Source organism: Xenopus tropicalis, chromosome 3 (assembly GCF_000004195.4).
Source record: "Xenopus tropicalis strain Nigerian chromosome 3, UCB_Xtro_10.0, whole genome shotgun sequence".
Lineage (NCBI taxonomy): Eukaryota > Metazoa > Chordata > Amphibia > Anura > Pipidae > Xenopus > Xenopus tropicalis.
In genome coordinates, this window is record NC_030679.2 from 37,952,503 (window position 1) to 37,972,892 (window position 20,390).

At 41.4% G+C, this 20,390-nt stretch overlaps 2 protein-coding genes across 6 annotated transcripts in view; one reads left to right on the forward strand and one right to left on the reverse strand.

Annotated features, from left to right (window-relative positions):
• Positions 1 to 3,981, forward strand: part of septin8 (septin 8) — a 74,573-nt gene extending 70,592 nt beyond the window's left edge. For all 4 annotated transcript variants that reach the window (XM_031897572.1, XM_031897571.1, XM_031897573.1 and 1 more), the window contains one exon: positions 1,740 to 3,981. In XM_031897572.1, the coding sequence (XP_031753432.1) occupies positions 1,740 to 1,902 (163 nt within the window). In that variant the 3' untranslated portion in view covers positions 1,903 to 3,981. The remainder of the gene's footprint in view (positions 1 to 1,739) is intronic.
• Positions 3,982 to 6,063: 2,082 nt separating this feature from the next.
• Positions 6,064 to 19,531, reverse strand: ccni2 (cyclin I family, member 2). Of its 2 annotated transcripts, none has more exons than XM_031897557.1 (7): positions 19,067 to 19,090; positions 16,443 to 16,598; positions 15,629 to 15,763; positions 15,202 to 15,276; positions 12,954 to 13,094; positions 11,511 to 11,741; positions 6,064 to 9,417 (listed from the first exon to the last, which is right to left on the reverse strand). In XM_031897557.1, the coding sequence occupies exons 2-7, from the start codon at positions 16,554 to 16,556 to the stop codon at positions 9,037 to 9,039; spliced, it is 1,077 nt and encodes a 358-aa protein (XP_031753417.1). In that variant the 5' UTR covers positions 16,557 to 16,598; positions 19,067 to 19,090; the 3' UTR covers positions 6,064 to 9,036.
• Positions 19,532 to 20,390: the final 859 nt, after the last annotated feature.

Here is a 20,390-nt window from a genome sequence, read left to right on the forward strand (position 1 = left end):
ATAATACACTATGGGCAGTATTGGCCAATGACAGGAATACGAGCCATTAGAGCAAACACTGCATCATTTGGCCAATGCGATCCTCAATCTGACAGGAAAATCAAACCTGCCCATACTACATCAGCCCCAGGACCCCCAGATAAGCTGCCTAGTCAGTCAGACAGCAGCTTAAATCTGCCAGTGTATAGCCACCTTAAGTACGGCTTTTCGCTCGACCATGTATACATGCTCCAAACACACCTTTACACAAGATCCAGAAGAAGGCGGCATGCAATAGTACCCCATACAGTGCAGTTTTCATCAAACAAGCGCACTAACCCGGGGTCTCAAGAGGTTATAATCACTGGTGGGTACCTCACATTCCCCCCCCCCCCCCAGTGATTACTCCTTTTTTTCTGAAATGCAACCTATGTACTTAGATGTACATGTATTTAGATACATCAGGATCCAATGCAAGTAAAGGATATTTGCAAGGGGCCTTTGTAACGCATTTGGTGAAATCTTTCATGGCCTAGAAAAGTCTCAATCACAGCGGCCTGCAATGAGGAGCTAAATACTACTGCTCCAAAGATCCACCCATAGTAATGCAGAAACTTATCTGTAAACAGTGCATTTCATATTTCTGGGTGTGGGGGCAGTACCTAACATCACAATACCCCTTCCCCTATATTTGCCTATGAAAAAAAAAGTTGTTCTACATAATATGAAATCATGCCCTGCCACCTAATCTGGTATGCCAGTCACATTCATCCAGTTTGGCCATGGTACATTTCTGGCTATATACCTCAAGGAACGACGTTACTAAAACAAAGGTAAAAATGCAGCTGTGGTGGGAGGGTAATTTAAAAAAAATCTGTGTTTTGCATGTGATTGCAGCTGCTCAAACTGCATCCCTTAAGCAGACCACGGGACAGGTTAATTCTGATGTCAGCTGTTCTGCTAATGGCAACCCGCTATGAGTTAGAGGAGCCATGTGTGCAGCCTGCATGGCTTTGGAACTGTTCAGGTACCTCCGGGCACCTTGATAAATTCTCACCCCCAATATGAAATTACACATAAACACCAAAGAGCCAGTCTCATAGCAACGCATACTATTTATTAAAGGTATCGTTACCAAAGTGTAAAGCTAGAGGTCACCACAGTGAATCAGGGGGAAATCAAGTGTAATATATGTTCTTCCAGTGTAATGGTGCTTGCTTGATCCTCTGGCCAATGGGCTGGTAGCATGAAGGCCCAGGTTGTACCTCTGGGTTAGCAGGTTGTACTGGTGCCTGAACACATGTGGTTTGGTCACCTACATTGATATGATGGAGCACTAATGACACTGTTTTTTAATTGCTGTACCTGTTCCTTGTCTGGATGGGCAGAACAATATTAAGAAACTACCTAAAGCATGGGGTTGTATAAAGCACTCACATATGGGCATGTGTGGATATTAGGCTCTTTCACCCCCTGCACCAGTGAAGGAGGGTCTGCAGATCTTTTGGCAAAAAGGGATCCTTTTTTTGAGTATTTTGGGACAAGAAATTTCACACTATGATACATATGCCCCAAACCCTTCTGTAATCTGAGCAGGTATCATTAAGCCACCGATATTTATACTGTAACAAACTGTAATAAAATGTAATTTATTGTTAATAACAATACATTTCGATCCAAATTCATATTTTTTGGTATCATGCAGACAAGCAATAAACACATAAAAACATACTGACACTTACCTTTGCTTCCTTTGGCAGCTCAGTAATAGCAGGGACCCAATCAGCAGTTAGCTTCTCCAGCTCCAAGGTAATGATTGCCAAAGCCAATGTGGAGTCTTTGCACTGCAATAACTGGTGGAACCCCGTGCAGTGCTGCAGCTGTCTGGTCAAGAGCGCGCCGTGGCAGGAGGGATTTATCTGAGGAGGCCACAGAAAAGGTGGTTGCAGGTCGGACATTAACGTGACATGGGACCGCAGGAAGAGAACAAACATCAACATCCTTCGGTCAATTGTCTCCATCTTTTCATTTTCTTGACCAAAATATAGCAAACAAAATACAGATCACTCCAGGAAGCCTGAACTACAGCAATGTCTTTCCATGCGTCAGTCCATATTGTTATTAAACCATCAGCCTTTCAAGCTTCTACTGAATGTAAAGGAGACCTGTGCTCTCCAAACACCACTGACCTTGACTGATTTCTAGTTCCTCTCTCCACCACTACTTGGGTCATCCCTGTTTCTATGTTCCACATACCCAGAACCAGAGGCTCCAAATCTCAATGAAATGAGCATTGTCCTTCAGAATCATATTTCTGCAAATACATGGAGGAATTATGTCACAGACCATTTACATTTCCTATTTATTTATCTAAAATCCCAAGGACTCCCTAGAACTGTGGTTTGTGCATGTCTGAGTGAAATCATTATGACTTCAGTACATCAGCAACCGATTTCATATCCCAAGGACAAATACATTTACAAATAAGGTGGACGTTTTGTCTGTGGCAATAATTCTTCTAAACAGAAATGACCAAAAAAAAAAACCCAAAAAGAAATGAGTTGTGTTGAGTAGCGGGCATTGCATTGTAGCCTAAGACAATCATTTAGGAAGGACACAGAAATCCATTTAGAACAACAACAAAATAATGGTGTTTTTGCCATAGATATCTCCTTTTTAAACATGCAATTTCCAAAGTATATTTCGATACAATGAAGATATTCGTACGATACAGGGAAATAATACCAGCGAGCACTAGAAAATAAAGCAACTGGATGCATTTTGATAGACCAAAACATTGGTTTAACCATGTAACTTTGCCACAGGGTAGACATGAAGCTGTTGGGTTTAGAAAATTAATCAGATTCTATTTATATAGAACTTACAAGTAAGGACCTCGTGGACTGACTGGCAAAGGAGGTCTCACTATGGCAGGGTTCGTTTGATGTTTTGGCTTATGCCATTGTGTTTGGAGAATCAGCTAGGTCCGTGGTAACCAACTTTTTCAATTTAGCTGGCAGGCCCAGGATGGCAATCTGTGGGTTCTGGAAAATACCAGAGGGGCTGCTGTAAGATGCCACAGACAGCCACTATTTATTGGGCTGGGGGGGGGGGCTGTTTGGGCCTCTGTGTAAAAAATGCCAGGGCCTGTTTTCTTTCCCAGTATAGAACTGGTAGTGGGCTTATTACACATGTTAAGAGCTGGATTGAGTGATAATGTGATAGAAAGAATCCTTTAGGGCCATAACCTGTTGGGCTTTAGATGGACGGCTCTCAGCTAGACCATCAGTGATACATGTAAAGATAAAAGCCATTTTAAACATCAGTACACATAATGCAGGAGGCTCAGGTCTTTGCGAGCAAATTTGTACAAATGTAAAACTTGCAGCACCACAAAGCTTTTGCCTTAACTGCCCAACATTCCCTTCTCTGCTTGGATACGCCAGTGCTGAATGGATTATACTTTAGCCTTCCAAACACAAAGGTGATATTCCAAGTGCCGGAGCATTATGTACAGACAGAGCCAGCTTCTGTGTGTACATTTTACAAAACCCAGAATGCTTACTATGTACAGTGTTATGTGAATGGAACCAGAAAAAAATATTTTTGCAACATACGAAATCTCCTCATAAAGGGTTTTTAAGTGAAAAATCTAGATTTATTTAAAAAAAAATGAAATAAAATACGAAAATGAAACAAATGTCACTTTTCTACCCAAGGGATTTAGCGGTCTGGAAGCAGTTGATGTAAGATGAGACTTGAGAAGCAATTGCAGTTGTGCATAGGTGTTTTTATTTTTTTAATCTTTATTTAGCAACATGTACCTGTCAGTAGCATACTAACCCAGTGATTAGGAATTGCACAGGCGGGGCAGAGAACAATTCTCTCCCTTCTTAAGATCTCTGTGGTGGAACACATGCACCCATTTTGCACTGCAAACTTCTTGACTGACAGTATTCTCTGTAATGAATCCAACAGAATAAAACTGAGCCAAAATCCTTACGTCTGTCTTTAATTTCAAGCTTTATTTCAACCTAACATCGCAACACCATTCTCATGGTGAAGAACCATTTGTATTGCTTTACCTGAAATTCTGCTCCTCAAGTCTAAAGCAGTGGTTTTCTACAGTCATTGGGCTGGCTAATCCTCTGGTGCCAGTGCGATGATGTGGCCATATCCATACCATGAGTTCATAACACCAAGTATGATAACATTTGAAATAAATGCTGCATCCAGAGGTGGGTTCAGTGCTCAATAGTAGGCCTTAAGGTGGCCATACACAGTAAGATTTGCTGGAGTGGTCACCAAACATGCAAATCTTTCCCCCCCGATATGCCTATCTTGGGTGATAACATGCCATAATGCAAATGTTTGGCCCTAGGGAAATCAAACCTGCCCAATCAAACTCTGGGCAATTTTTGCCCAGATATCAGGCAGGCCTGTCGGAAACCTATACAGGTAGATAAGCTGCCGAATTGATCTGAAGTTCCTGAGTGCACTGTAATTCTGCTTATTGGCGGATTATCTAGCTTGTGACCCTCCAGCCTGATTAATCCAGAAATCAATTTTCTTTCTTTTCCACAGGCAGCTTAGGGCTCTGGCACACGGGGAAATTAGTCGCCCGCGACAAAACTCCATGTTCGCGGGCAACTAATCTCCCCGAGTTGCCATGACCCGCCATCCCACCGGCGAACATGTAAGTCGCGAGTCTTTTTCAGCGATTTTGGGAAATTGCGCCACCGCGTGTGCCATCCCGTCGGCGACTTACATGTTCGCCGGTGGGATGGCGGGTCATGGCAACTCGGGGAGATTAGTCGCCCGTGACAAGGGAGATTTGTTGCGGGCGACTAATCTCCCCGTGTGCCAGAGCCCTTACAGGTGGCCCCATACATGAATTTCTGATAAAATTTATATGACCTTCTGTCACAGAGCCGGAACTAGTGGAGGCAGAAGAGGCACCTGCCTGGTGCAGTGACCGACTGGGTTGCTTGGTCTGCCCCTGCTGTCAGACTATGGCTTATTATTTAGTTAGCCAGTGATGCTCCAAAAGTCAGACAATGTAATTTTTTGAGTGAGCTTATTAAATTGGCCAGATATACAAATGGCCAAACTAACAGAACAGGCCGCTGGTGCTATCCCACAACTTGGCCTGTGTGTAGCCAGCTTAACTGTTCCCCTGTATGTAAGCTTTCCTATTAATCGTACATAAAGGTGACCAAACATGGGCCAATTTCAGCTATATCAGTCCTTTAGGGCTCTGGTACACGGGGAGATTAGTCGCCCGCGGCAAAACTCCCTGCTCGCGGGCGACTAATCTCCCCGAGTTGCCTTCCCTCTGCCATCCCACCGGCGAACATGTAAATCGCCGGCGGGATGGCAGACGCGGCGGCGCGATTTCGGGAAATCGCCGAAAAAGACTCGCGAGTCTTTAGGGTGTAGGGGCACCAACGAAGGGCCTCCCTGACCGATATCTGGCATGAAAGTATGCAGATCTCGATCAGGCAGTTTGATTTTTCCGTCGGATTGGGGACCGCGTCGGCTTGTTGATGCGACCCCCAATCCCACAGCACCTATGCCCGCAGTTTAAATTAGATCATTTGGCCCTAGTGCCAAACAATTGCATTAGCCCGATATTGTCCACCCGTAGGTCAGCATATGGGGTTATTGTCTGCTTGCTTGGTGACCTCATTAAGCGGATCTTACAGTGTATGGCCACCATAAGAGGTTCAACATCCTTTCCATATATTTGCTACAAAGGGGCAACCTGGATAATGAAAATCTTTGTAAACAGCTGGGCACAGGATAGCCCTTGCACTGGCTTTTATGATGATGGAATCTAGCTTTCCACAGAGTGTTGGGTGGAGGCTGCTCCAGAGAAAAGTACAGCTGGTCCTGTGTAACATTTCAATAAACTATTCTGTATTGAATTCTGACAAAACGGATTTTACTCAATGTATGTAAAACCCAAATAACTCCCAAGAATCCACCTTGGTTTTGTGGGTGCTAAATACAGTAAGGTGTTGGGGATACTTGCACTTAGAAAAGCGCAACATTGGTCGCCAATAATTACAAAGTTAAGCAAAGTAAAGTTAAGAAAAAAAAACCTCATTTATTTGAATTAAAAAAAAAAAAACAAACAAACCACAAACAAACAAAATACAGCACTCCATTAAACCAGAAGTAGCACATTAGCACCTGCGTTTACTGAGTTAGCAGGAAACTCACAGTTTGTGATAAAGAAAAAGTGCTTTATTTCTCACTGTAATTATCCGGGAAATAAATAAAGAAGTATTTACAACATGTGGACACATAGTAGGAGATTTGGAAGTTCACAATCTTCACTAAAGATGCCCAAAACCATTTTGGGTCCACGCTGCACTGACAACAGGAGAAAAATTCACTAATCCCAACACAAGAGATCACAGTTTGTAGCTGGCAGCTATAAGGACATTTTAACCCAAGGAAATCCAATGTGGTGTCCTCCGGCTTTCTGATCTCCATCTCCCAGCATTCCTTGTCAGCCAATGGACATCCCTGCTATAGCTGCCAATTTCACATTTAAAGAAAATTCAGTACCTATGATACAATTTTCTAGAAGCTGCCTCAACAAAATGTAATTTATCTGAATCTTCCCCAAATTCTGTGTACAGTGATATTGCATTTCTATTATAATAGGAATATGCCGAATCCAGGAATTACCCAAATATTAGCACTTTTGGCAAAACATGGACGTGAACACAAAATCGTGTGATCTTTAAGACCTGGCCAACTGAAGTATTTGGGCAAATATAATTTCCTGGAATTCGATGCCTATAGCTTAAGCAGACATTATATACTCTGCGAATGGTTTAATATTACAGTTAATATTATGTGCAATAGTCTGTTACATAATAAAGAAGCAAGCTGTTATTGAGTAGCATGTAACAGGGTACTATACAAAATCAATGGAAGACATCAGCGCAGACGGCTTTGCTTCTTAAGAATAATCAAATATTGCTACAGTTGTTAGATGTTAGATGAGAAAATGACCTTAAAGAGCAGAAATGTCTTTCCCTATGTAAAAAAAAAAAAGGCACAAAGTTTGCCCAGGTGCAGTAACCCATAGCAACCAACTATATGCTTTAAAACAGGTATCTACACCTGTGCTTTTTTTAAAACCTACAGCTGGTAAAGGGTAACATACACTCACCAGGAGAGGGCTCTGGCTATTGACTAATCACCAGACTTGGCAGCCCATAGTGCTTGGCAAACACCAGAGAATCTCAGCTGACATTCACTATTGTGCATTCCCTATAGAAGGTTAAATATTACATACAGGAACATTTTTAACCACCAGGCTAAAACCCAGTCTTGGAGAATATCTCACAGCAGGAACAACTAGGCAAACACTAACGTAAATTAAGCAGAAGGCTCTCAATCCATCTTCTATACGGTTTTGCATTATATCAGTACTTTAAAGTAAGCTTAATAAAAATAGAAGCTTAAACATTTAATAATATGCAAGTATTGATCTTTATTGCCCTTTACACTGGTTTTGTTTCAGCAGGCCAAAACGCCTTTGCCACTAGCACATTGGGTGTTCTAACCCTACAACCCCCCCCCCCCCCCCACCGGGCAAGATCCAAGGGATCCCGGAACGAAGAACTGACTGCACTGATGCTCCAGTTTCTATGGTGTGTGGCATTAATAGGAGTATACTGTGCTGCCGAAATAATCCACTATGGCACACAGTAAAGAATGATAAAAACACAAAATTAGGGTAACCACTTCACCCCAAACCCAAACATTGAAATTGCTAAACACTGGCTTGCACATTAATATATCAATAAAACAAATCAACCATAATACATACATTTTTAAAAATTAAAACAGAACTATTAGCCAGGCATTTCTTGTATTTAAAAGAACCATACAGAAGCTGCACATTGGGTATGCAGTTACAAAGCAATTTGGTCCTTTTACAAAATAAGAATCTTATCAGCGCCAAAAGTGGCCATAAATCTGACATTAAAGGTGTCCAACTAGTTGGCCAGCAGTTCAAATAAACAAATATTGTGAAGAGGCTGCCCTCATTTTACTGCTTTGTTGCATCAAGCCCAAACTAGTGGATCTGTTGATGCATTATGTACCTTCCAACATGAAGGACAGATAAAACTTTTCACTTTTTGGAAAGATCTACGGTTATCCAATAGGATTACAGGATGGCATGAGGAAACGGACCAAGGTGATATGCCAAACAATAGGGTAGTATGAAATAGGCCAAACTAGCTGATCAAATCTGAGCATGTATAGACAGATTTTACAAAAATGTCTCTTTTATGAAAGAGAATGTATGCAAATTCCTGCCTTGCAGGAGCTGAACTACAATTCTTCCTCCATCTTCACACACATTATGACACTGCTGCATGGCATATTAACTTTAGGTCCCTAAAAAAATACAAAAAAAACCAACAACCACTAAACAAGAATTTGACCCTTGGGGACTTCAAAACTGACAGATACAAAGGTGGGAAACATGTATTTAAAAAAAAAAAAAAAAAAAGATATGCCATCTCTTACAAGATGGCATCATAGCTTTGCCCAACTTGCATCAATGGGACGGGCATTCTTTTAATTTCCCCAAATGCTCTACCTGAAAGCAATAACTAAACTTTCCCTGCATCATACATCTATTAATTCCTCTGTACAAATGAATGGCAGTCCCAGAGGGTCAATTTCTAGTTTTACTGTGAAACATGGCAATGTCAATAAGTGTCCTACAGGCTGTAATTGTCACACGCATGATAAGTCAGGTCATACGATACTAATTAAGAAAGGATATTAGTAACTGTAAAATAAACCTTTGTGCATCACCTCATAACATGGCTGAAGTATGTACGTACAGAAGCGCACAGTATTGATGTACACGTAGCATTATAACCAGAGGACTCTCACATTTGGCAAAGAGACTTGGATTTGGCAAGATTACAGGAAGACAGCATAAAGGAAATATAAGGCTCTTATATCATTTATTTCCATTGGCCTTCCATGTTTTGGACAGAGAGCCTAGCTTAGCATTTACTGATCTTGCCCAGGAGACTGCAAGAGGGGGCATGGGCATCTGGCTTCTTGTAGCTGCGCCTTGCCAGAGATCATCTCCTTTATGATTCTATCCTCCGAGACACTTTCTTCGTTATACAGATATCGGAAACCATCATAAAACTCAGTCTCCATGATTTCTTCTTCTGTTTGTTTCTTGGCGGAGATAAGAACTCCTGGAATGGGCGGATTCATGTTCCTGCTTATTGGCTGGGGAGAACAGGCAGAGGATTTCTGTTTGTGATAGGCCTGAGGGTTTCTTTTTGCAGGAATGAAAACATAGACATGGTTGGAAGGAGATAGCATTCCAAGGTGTTGGTCAACCAGTTCTTTACAAAGAATAAACTTGGCACTGTCAACCTGCAGTGAAGAAATGAATGTACAATGTCAGTACATCGTTTAAAGGATCCCCGTATGCACAGACAATACTATAAAGGGGGATTTAACAATAAAGGATAGCACTTAAATGCCTTCTGAAACGGCACAGGCACAAAGCAAGTCAAACAATACATCCTACACATGTATTACTTATATATGGCACAGAGGCAATGCCATCACACCATTCCAGCTGCACCATACGGGCACATGGGTATCGCGGGTGCAACTAGCACTGCCACTATAATCTTTAGTTAAAGGGATTCTGTCATGATTTTTATGGTGTACTTTCTAAATTACTCTGTTTACATAACAAAAAATTCACTCTACCATTTAATATTGTATTCTTGAATCAACAAATGTATTGTGCATGTATTGTGCATTGTGCCTGAGCTTTCAGAAGGAGCCAGCGCTACACATTAGAACTGCTTTCAGGTAACCTATTGTTTCTCCTACTTCCATGTAATTGGAGGAGTCCCAAGCCAGACTTGGATTTCTTACTATTGAGTGCTATTCTGATACCTACTGGGAGCTGCTATCTTGCTCCCCTCCCATGGTCCTGCTGCTGGGGGGGCGGTAATATCACTTTAACTTGCAGCTCAGCAGTAAAGTGTGACTGAAGTTGATCAGAGCATTGGTCACATGGCTGTGGCACCCTGGGAAATGAAGAATATGACTAGCCCCGTGTGAAATTTCAAAATTAAATATTAAAAAAAAAAACTTTTTTAAAAATACAGTTCAATGCAGGATTCATCTGTAGAATCTCTACTAACTGATGTGTTTCGAAAAAAAAAATTGTTTTCCCGTGACCGTATTTCCTTTAACATACAATAAAAATTACAAAAAAAAAAAAAAAATCAAAAAGCTAAATTTGCACTGAAGCTTAAAACGGGTTGTTACCTTTAAGTATGATGTAGAGAGTAATATTCTGAGACAATCTGCTTCGGTTTTCATTTTTTATTATTTGGTTTTTTTTTTTTGTTTTATTATTTCACTTTTTGTTCAGCAGCTTTCCAATTTGGAAATTCACCAGCTATCGGGTTGCTAGGGCCCAAGTTATTCTGGCAGCTGGACCCCCCCCCCCATTTGAAAGAAGACAAATTGGAAAGTTGCTTAGAATGCCACTAAACAACATACATAAAGTTAACTTAAAGAAGAAAGAAAGGTAAAAACTAAGTAAGCTTTATCAGAAAGGTCTATGTAAATACAGCCATAAGCACTCACAGAAATGCTGCACTGACTTCTCTGTCAAAAGATTTCTTGTGTCTGTAATTCATGTGCCAGAGACACGCAGCTTTCTGCTCTCTCCTGCTCCCCCCTCCCTCAAGAATGCCAAGAACTCAATCCCACCCCCCCTTAGGAATGTGGATCTGAGCCAATCAGCAGGAAGCTGACTCGTAGTCTAACTAACTGAGCATGTTCACTTGGTCTGGGTGTCTGTGCAGGAGCAAGGCATTATGGGAACTTTCTTTACACAGCTCAGTGTTTTTTCTTCCTGTTTGGCTTCTGATCATCTGAACAGGTGAAATATGGGGAGACATAAGGGCACTATTGAGACAACTGAAGGCATGCCTGCAGCTTGAGATTAACTCTTTATTAGCCTTTCCTTCTCCTTTAAAGGTGAAGGACCCCTTTACTATTAATATAAAACTTTCAGCATAAGCAATTAAAATTCTATACTGTACAACCATTCCAATAGAAAAGGCAAATATAGCCCAACAGAAAAAGAATGCAATCATTTTAGATGGTTAGAAGAAAGGCTGTCGGATCTAATGGTGGCTATACAGGAAGATCTTGTTTTGTTGGTACAGTGAGATAAATGATACATGAACACATACTGCTGAGAAAAAAAAATGTAACCTGCCCAAACAACAAAACAATAGCCGTGGTACAAGGATACTTTGATTGTTCCTTTGATAAGCATGCAACAAAATCATACAAACCTTTTATCCATCATCATCAGCATGGGCGGCTTATGCCTGCATTTAGTGCCCTGTGCTGTAAACAACTGAACACTGCATACTTCTCCTAACAGAAATCATCAATGTATAATCAGAGCTGCCATTTGTGATACCCACCTTTGCTTTCTTCAGCAGCTCAGTAATGGCAGGGAACCAATCAGCAGTCAGCTTCTCCAACTCCAAGGTAATAATTACCAGGGCCAGTGTGGAGCCCCTGAACTGTACTAACTGGTGACATGCCATGCACTGCTGCAGCTGTCTAGTCAACAGTGCCAAGTGGCTGGACGGATTCATCCGAAGACAATCGTGGAAGAGGTGAGGCAAGTTGGACATCAACATGGCATGGAACTGCAGGAAGAGAACAATAAGAAAAATCCTTGAACTTGCTGTGCCCATCTTTTCACTTTTTTTTTTTTAAACAAAATATAGCAACAGATACAAGATCAGGAAGCCTCATATATGGCAAATTGTTTGTCACCCTGTAATAATGCATTGTAAAACTCTCTGTTCTCTAAATACAACCAACCTATTTTTTTCTGTTTCTTACCATAGATAGCAGAGCAAACTGTTGGCACATACCATTGATCAGGTTTGTAATAAGGATCAAATGAACTGAAATGTTCACATACCACAACTGTTAAATGGTCATCGCTGAACAGGTCACTGAAAAATGCCATTTCTCTAAAGCAAGGGTCAGATGATGGCACAGCCTAGGGGAATTACTGTGGCACAGCTAAATAAACCCTGATATTGCTGTAAGTTAATTTTTAATAGAAATCATTGCAAGAGGCAAACTCCTGCAAACTAAACATGGATCTGCTGCCATTCATGCAAAGAAAAACTCTTCCTTGCAGGGCACTAGTGTCAGCAATACTAATACAGGTATGGGATCCCTTATCCGGAAAGCTCGTCTCCCATAGACTCCATTTTAATCAAATAATTCAGAATTTTAAAACTGATTTCCTTTTTCTCTGTAATAATACAACAGTACCTTGTAATTGATCCCAACTAAGATATAAATAATCCTTATTGGATGCAAGACAATCCTATTGGGTTTAATGCATTTTCTATTGATTTTTTAGTAGACTTAAGGGATGGGGATCTAAATTACAGAAAGACCCCTTACATGGAATACCCTTGGTCCCGAGCATTCTGGATAATGGCTCCTATACCTGTACATATGTTTTAAAGACAACGGTAACTGTACAAACATGGTTTGTTGAATTCTAACCTTGTCGGCATACCTGATTTTCCAGCATCTCATTACAGAGCTATTCATATTATGCTGGTCCTCCTTTTGCTGATATAGCAAATCACTCCCCTTTACCCGAATGAACACCTGTGGAATGAATGCAACGACGACTGCACGCCAGGCCTAACTGCTAAAAAGCTGTGCCCAAACTTGCTAATGTTCTTGGGGTTCAATGGAAGCAAATCACACAAACAGGATATTAAATCCAGGAGAAAGCCTTTCCAAATTAGCGGAGGTCCTTACAGCAGCAAAACAGGACTAACTTCATAAATAAAACTAAATATGAGCCTATCTGTGAATATTCTTACCGTGTTCAGAAAGTCCACAGGTGTGGCAGTGCAAAGGTCCCACTGCAGCTTGTCCAGCACGATCCTTTCCATTCTCAGAATTTCTGCTGGGGAACACATGCAGCCACTCTGCACTGCCAGTCTCTTGACTGAAGGTATTATCTGCAATATAATCAAATACAGAAAAACATTGAGGCAGAAATCTCACAGGTCATTGCAAATGTGATTAAAAAGCAGCTGTGTATGTAACAAGAGAAAGAAAATCTGGCGGGGTCGCAACTTCTAGTGCCAAGAACACCTGGAAGGACAAAAGAAATGGCAGCACAACACTCAGCGAACAGTACTATGGGTTGTTGTTCTTTCCTTCACATTTACAGGCATAAAGGATGGACTGACCTCATACACGGAAAACAATAAAAAAAGAACCAATAAGAAAGGCCATTAAGTCTTAAATACCAAGGTGATGAGAAGACATCTAGAAGTTTTAACATTGGGGGGGGGGGGGCGCATTAATCGTCATCATTTGCCATCACTAAGCACACATAGGGAGAGAATTATCCAACATGAAGAAAGAATTCCTGGCACTATTACAGGGATCACGAGAGGACAGCAATGCTTGTGGACAGTGTGGGATGCTACAAGGAGAAAAATATAACAAGCTTATCAGTAGTGGCACCAGTATTTCTAACAGAACTTCTAGGGGCACATTCATTACATACAGGTCAGGTTCATTAAGTAAGACCCGATTACAAAAAAATTGTATTTTTTCTAAAATTTACAACTTTTGCGTATTTTCTGATTGACTGATTTTGGTCAGGAAGAGAGCTGTTCTCTGCAATAGTTTATGCTTACAGTACTCTTTTTATAGCGGCATGGGATAACAAAGGAGTAGCGGCTAAGAATTTTTCCTGGGGTTCTACAGTAATTCCAGCACAACATTGACCATTCCTCTTCCTTTCTGTTCTGGGATGGCAAGATAGAAAAAGGAATGGGAGCCTACCACACTCTCTTTTAAGTACTGCAAAATCACTGATTTGGAATGGATATTGCTAGATCTGGGTCCAATACATGTAGTTACAATCATGCAAAGAAAAAAAAAATAAAGTATGATCACTGATCAAATAAAAGTGTCACTAGACCCTCATTTTCCTGCAGAACTTACTACAAACTAATATTGACACGTGGACATTTTATACAAGCAATGAGAAAATCTAAGGAATTGTCCCTGCTGTACAGAAAATGCCATTTGAGGCTTTCCATATCCCCCATTGACACCAGTGCTGTCCAACTTCTGTGGAACAGAGGGCGGGAATTTTTCTGGCCTATGTGGTGGAGGGCAGCTAATGGATGCCAGTTTTGGCCACTCCCACTTTTTAAAACCACACCCATGCTATCACAAGAGCTTTTAAGACCATACCCCTAATAATGGTGGTACGGCAGCAAAAACCCAGGCAGAGTATGGCACATGCAGGCAGGGTAGGGCAGGCAGCATATGGCACACACAGGCAGTATAGGGCATGCAGAGCATGGTACACACAGGCAGCAAGGGCAGGCAGTATATACACTGACACAGTGCTGGCACTTTTCCTACAGTCTGCATGAGGTGTGAACAAATGAACAATGGTGTGAACAATACACAGTCTTAAAGGTGCGAACAATACAGGGGGTTACAGGTGTAAATTATTTGGACCTGCAACCCCCTGTATTGTTCACAGCTTTAAGACTGTGTATAATTCACACCTTTTAGTCCCTGCATTGTTCACAGGGGTTTACAGCCTGAATCTGAGGTGTGAACCATGCAAGCAGCCAGTTAAGCTCAGTACTGGTACCATTTAGGTAGGTCACAGCAGGCCGCCAGTGGGACAGCACTACTCTACACCCCTGAACAGCTATGTCACGCTCTTGTGTGGCTTCTTAAAATAGCATTGAAACAAAATAGAAGTAATATGGGGTGAGAAAGACACGTGTTGAATCTGGTTTAGGTAGCTGCTTCACAGAAGCCTGAAAGAAATAAAGCTATACGTTGCATTTACATGCAACTCTTACTTACTATTTGGTAAATGCTTAGGGAAAATAAAATAGATGGTAAAAACCTGTCCAAAAATGACTTAGGAAATTGTGTTGTTAGTGTTTGCCTGCACAGAAGAGTTAATTTATTATCTAAATACAGGATATTTTCATGACAAGCAAGCGGAAATGCCAGTTTAGTCACAGCATAACCCAGCTGTGGTTTAATCACATGACCCAGTAGCTGGGCTTAATAACATACCTCATCTTCTTCATTGGTTTTTGCGGCAAGGAACAAGCATGTAACAGTAATGCAACGTAAGTACTTCACCTGGACCTAAAAAACAAAACAAAAAAAATCGCACCCAAACTCAAACTGAGTTATCAGCCAATTTAGCTACCTACGTGCAAGGTATGGACAATTGGGTCTAATAAGCAGCTTAAATACAGGTTTTTCGCTGCTCCTGATAGAACCCCTACTATAAGCTCTCCATGTTGCATCTATTTACAAACCTAAATATATGAGTCTGTAATGGCAAAAAGTGCACTGCAAAAAAAGGTGGGGCACAGGGGAATAAAGTAAAATATAGAAGATTAAGAAATGAACCGTTAGATCAGTTGGTAATTATGTTCCAAACATTTTGGATCATTAACTAATCATAATGTAAAGCCACCAAAAGATCACTTACCTTTACTGATGCCAAAATGCGGTTAAGAATACTGACTGCCAGACCAAATGTTTCGGGATAAAACCGAAAACGCAACGTCACTTCATCTATCCACAGGATTGCCTGCTCATAATGTGTCAGAGAGATATCTGTGCCCTGCCAGGACAATGAGATAATAATTATCTGTAATCATAAGCAAAAACAACTAGCGCTCGGTCTGCACGGTTCTTTCAGGTGATGTTGTTTCTTAAACTGTGCAGTAAATAGATTTGATCATTTCCCTTGTATTTTGCTCATACCGTATTGGGGTGAGGCTTATTTTACTAATTATTTTGACAAATATTAAGTTAGACATTGCAGTGTAGTTTTTATGCCAAATGCACCTCTTACTTAGCAAAATAATTTTCTGTCACCAATTAGGTGCTATATTTACCTGGTTCCCACTACAGGTAGAAGGTCCCTTTTTGGGAAACCAATTATCGAGAAAGACCTCAAATTATGGGAAGACCATCTTCCACAGACTCTGTTTTAACCAAATAATTCAAATTTTTAAAAATGTTTTTCTATGAAACAGAAAACAGTAGCTTGTCTTTGATAGTAACTAAGCTGTATGAATCCATATTTGTAGCAACACAATCCTACTGGGTTTGTTTAATGTTTAAATGATTTTTTAGTAAATTAAAATGTAATACAGGTCCCATGCCTATATTAAGAATTAAGAACTACTTTGTTAAGTTGTCATGTAACCTTTAATTATAGGCGTGGTGTAGAATGCCAATGGCACCTTTTATTTGCAATTCTAATAAATGACAACCTTTTAGCCCCTTATTTATACCTTGAGTGTACTGCCTTCAAACGCAGGCACCTTCCACTTGGTGTCTTCTAACTGTAGGCTATTCTCCAGGCTTATCATGAGACGCTGGAAGTCTGAAAGCCCAGGACACTTCATGGCTGCTGGCGGTTTATCCAGTTTCACTGCAGGCACAGATATCTAGGGAATAAATATAGCTTTTGTAAAATGGTCTACAACAAAATCATCCCCAAAAACATATCAATGGCACCTTAGTTACTCAAATGTGGTTTTACATACATTTGTATACCAATACTGCTGGTTTGCTCTGAGGCCATAAAAAATTATTTCAAAGAAAACATTTCCATTTATCCATACATAGTGAAACATCATTGTTTGGATATTTTTAATATATGCTGGACATTAAGCCACATGCATTTACTGTGTGTTATTAAGGAACCCCATATTGTTATTCAACAGGGGAAGGGGCCCCTTCTCCTCTGGGAATGTTTTCATGGGTTAGAGGTATTTTGAGTATCCCTCAAATTTATGCTGTTATCCAGTAGAGACTGGTAAAACAAGGTTGGTAATGGATACTTTAATTTATGTGACTGCTTCTTCTCTTACTCACAGCATATATACGTGCATGTGTGTAAATTCAGGTTAGCAGAAGGGAGGTTCCCATCTATATTGCATATATGTAATGGCATGTTAAATGAAGGGTAAATATAACAGCCATATTAATTAGTTGGGTCCAAGTGCCAAAACATTTTGAAAGTGCAGTCCAATCTATGTGCAGGTTCTATTTAGTGTTGCATAGCACAATGAGCAATGGTCTAGCAATTGCATGGGAAATTACACATTCTGTAACTGGCATGATGCATGTGTGGTCAGTTTTATGATTTAAAACATAAATGTATAATGGTTTTGCTTATGTGTTGTGTTCCTGCTAAATTACTGATTACGCCTGTTTTGGTCCCTGGCTCATATGACACCTAGTACAGTAACAAAGTAGTTTCCCTTTCTAGCATTGGCATTCTTGGTGCTCTCTAAATCCAGTAATGTTACTATCCAAACTAAAACTTCATGTGATGATGTCCATTCTCTGCAAGTGGATGAGGCATTTGCTCCACTTTATTCCCTCTCAGCCTCTGTCAACCAAAATAAACCAAAGCACACAACATTCAAACTCTGAGCCCACAGCTGTCCAAATATCAAAAAGATAAAAGTATGGCCCCCAGAAGTGACTGGATTCACTAGATTCCTAAAGTGTGCTAATTACCCAGAGTGCAAGGCAAATATTTTGAAGAGAGGGTAAAGGCTGCCATACACAGGCCGATTCTAGATGCCGATATCGGTTCCGAAGACTGATTCAGCAGCTTATTGGCCTGTGCATGGGCACTAAAGAAGGGCCTGCCCAACAGACATCTGGCCTGAAATTGGCCAGATATTGATTGGGCAGGTTTAAAAACCGGTCAGAATGAGAAACGCATCGGCACATTGACACCACAGACACCCATACCCATGGTTCTAATTTGATCGTTTGGTGCCAGGACCAAACGTCTGAATTAGCCGGATATCGCACACCCGTAGGTGGGGATATCAGGAGAAGATCCGCTCGCTTGGCGAGATCTTAGCATGTATTGCCACCTTTAGGTTGAGTCAGCAACATATTGCTTGTGTATGGGGCCCATGTCCTTCCTGACATCTGGACAAAAACCATTCCCATATCTATGAAGCCGATTTCTTTTTCTTGTTTGATAATGCCCACAACAGTGTGTTGATGCAGTCCTCACCCGAATGAACTGTAGGCTCCTCTGTATTATCTATTCATTAGTCCCTCGGCCAATGATCAATCAGTCCAATGTGGGTAACAAAATTGGGCCCAGAACCATTTGTTTTCTGACCTCATTAAAGCTGGCCGTACAAGTTCAGATTTTAGTCTTCTTCTGATGACCGTTCAGATATCTATCTTACAATAAAATGCTACGATCTGAAACTAACATTCAGACTGAAATTGTAGGAAAAAGTACTAAAAATAAGAAATCGGAGGGTGTTCTGAACATGAAATAGTTGGCAGGCACCAATCATAAGGAAGTGCTATCATTGTAGGACCCCCAAGATATCATCATACACAATACATGCATAGATTTTATCCTTATCCAACCAAAATTTTCTAACCTGTCCGATCGACTAACTGACTGATAACCATGGTACTAAAAATAATTTGCAGCACATACACGGTCCAAATATCATAGGAAATGTAGCCTGTAAAACGCAAGCGCCAAATGCGGGTAGGAAGCACTGCACAGAAACACACAAACTCCTGAGTACAAACTCTTACACTACTTTAACTAACAGAAAACTACTAACAATAGCACTTGTATGTATTAACTCTGCAACAGTCGCTTGGCAGGTGGCCTGAAGGCTGCAACACTAATAAGCCCTTAATGAGCTATTCCTGCTACTGGGCACAGATAAAAGGAAATCGCACCGACTGAGCAATGGCTACAAATGATGGTGCAAATACAACTCCCTGAAACTTATGGAGTAACACAGACTGAAATCCCCCTGTATCCATTAATGGGTCGCGCTAACATTTCACGTCTGACCCGTTTAACATGATTTAAAAAGGAAAGTTTGAGCGATAAGAACAGTGAGATAAGTACTTGGGCTCATCCTGCTGAGCTCTCCCTCTGTGGCTGTCAGGGGATGCTGGGAGTTCCACTTCGAGCCATAGAAGAATGAGGAAAGGAACAATTGCTGTTACAGGGCCCGCCCACTTTGAGACCCTGAGCTATCTGAGCGGGGGGAAAGCGAAATGAAGCCCGATATACAGTATAATGGTACGCCCTTACCTCTCCGAGCTTTCCCCTGGTTTAACGCTGCATTAGTCCATATTTTATTCCATGGTTTCCTCCAATTCAAGCTGCACCCCCAAATGGTAAAGGCGAATCGTCTGGTTCGAAAGGGTCCAGTGCAACCCCCCACAATCCAAGATCATATTAGGCGGTTTATGCCAGGCAGGGTACCGACTGCAGGGGGTCATCAGAATCGAGCAGCTACTATGGCGCCGGGAGCTGGATACGGAACCCTACACTGTATATCAGGCCCGACTGGCTTCTATTGTTTACAAGACGTAATAAGTGGAAGTACGTCTTTCAGTTGTTTCAAAACACAGGCCCCTCCCAGGGCGTCACCGTACTGCCAGAGCAAATAGTGGGGCGGGGCTAAACAGCTGGAATAATTGGAACTACAGCGTACGGACGCATAGGCTTCGCAGCCAGGGTGACGCAACTGTAAAATACATACACACAGGCTCTGCCCCGGGCGTACGGGGGCGGGACCGGCAGCAGGAATAATATCTATTGGTTACAGATAATTCTGTCCCGCCCCAGGTGTAAAGTAGTCTATAGAAGGAGTCGGTCCTGTACGCACGCTAACTCCGCCCACAGTGTGGGGACGTGACTGGCAAAGACCTGTCTGAGGCAGCTGGAGCTCCGCCCCGGAAGTTTAAGAGCTGTTCCGTTATAGGAAAGTCCCTTGGTAGATTGGTAAACTTCTCGGATTTGCTTACTGTGGCGAGAGATGTGCTGAACCTAACATAGTGGCACTACCTAGTATAAACGGCAACTGTGGGGGATCTGTCTCTCCGAGCTATAGTGTCTCTGTGAGAACGGAACAACGACGTGCACGTAATGACGCAATATAGCGTGCATAGACTCATCATGATAGGTTGCACACGTAATAGAAAAATTTATATAGAATTTAGCGCAGAATACTAGTGTTGCCTCTTGCCTGGTTTACCGGGCTTAAAAATGATGCCTGATTCAAATATTATTAACAGGGAGAAAATGTAGAAATGCCAGTATTTTTTCCAAAAAAGGCTGCAAACCCTACTGCCAACACATTTCCACAGCTCTTTATAGAGATTTTATATATTGTTCAGATTCCTTCCTGCCCCAGCTTCCCAAACATACATATTCTCACACA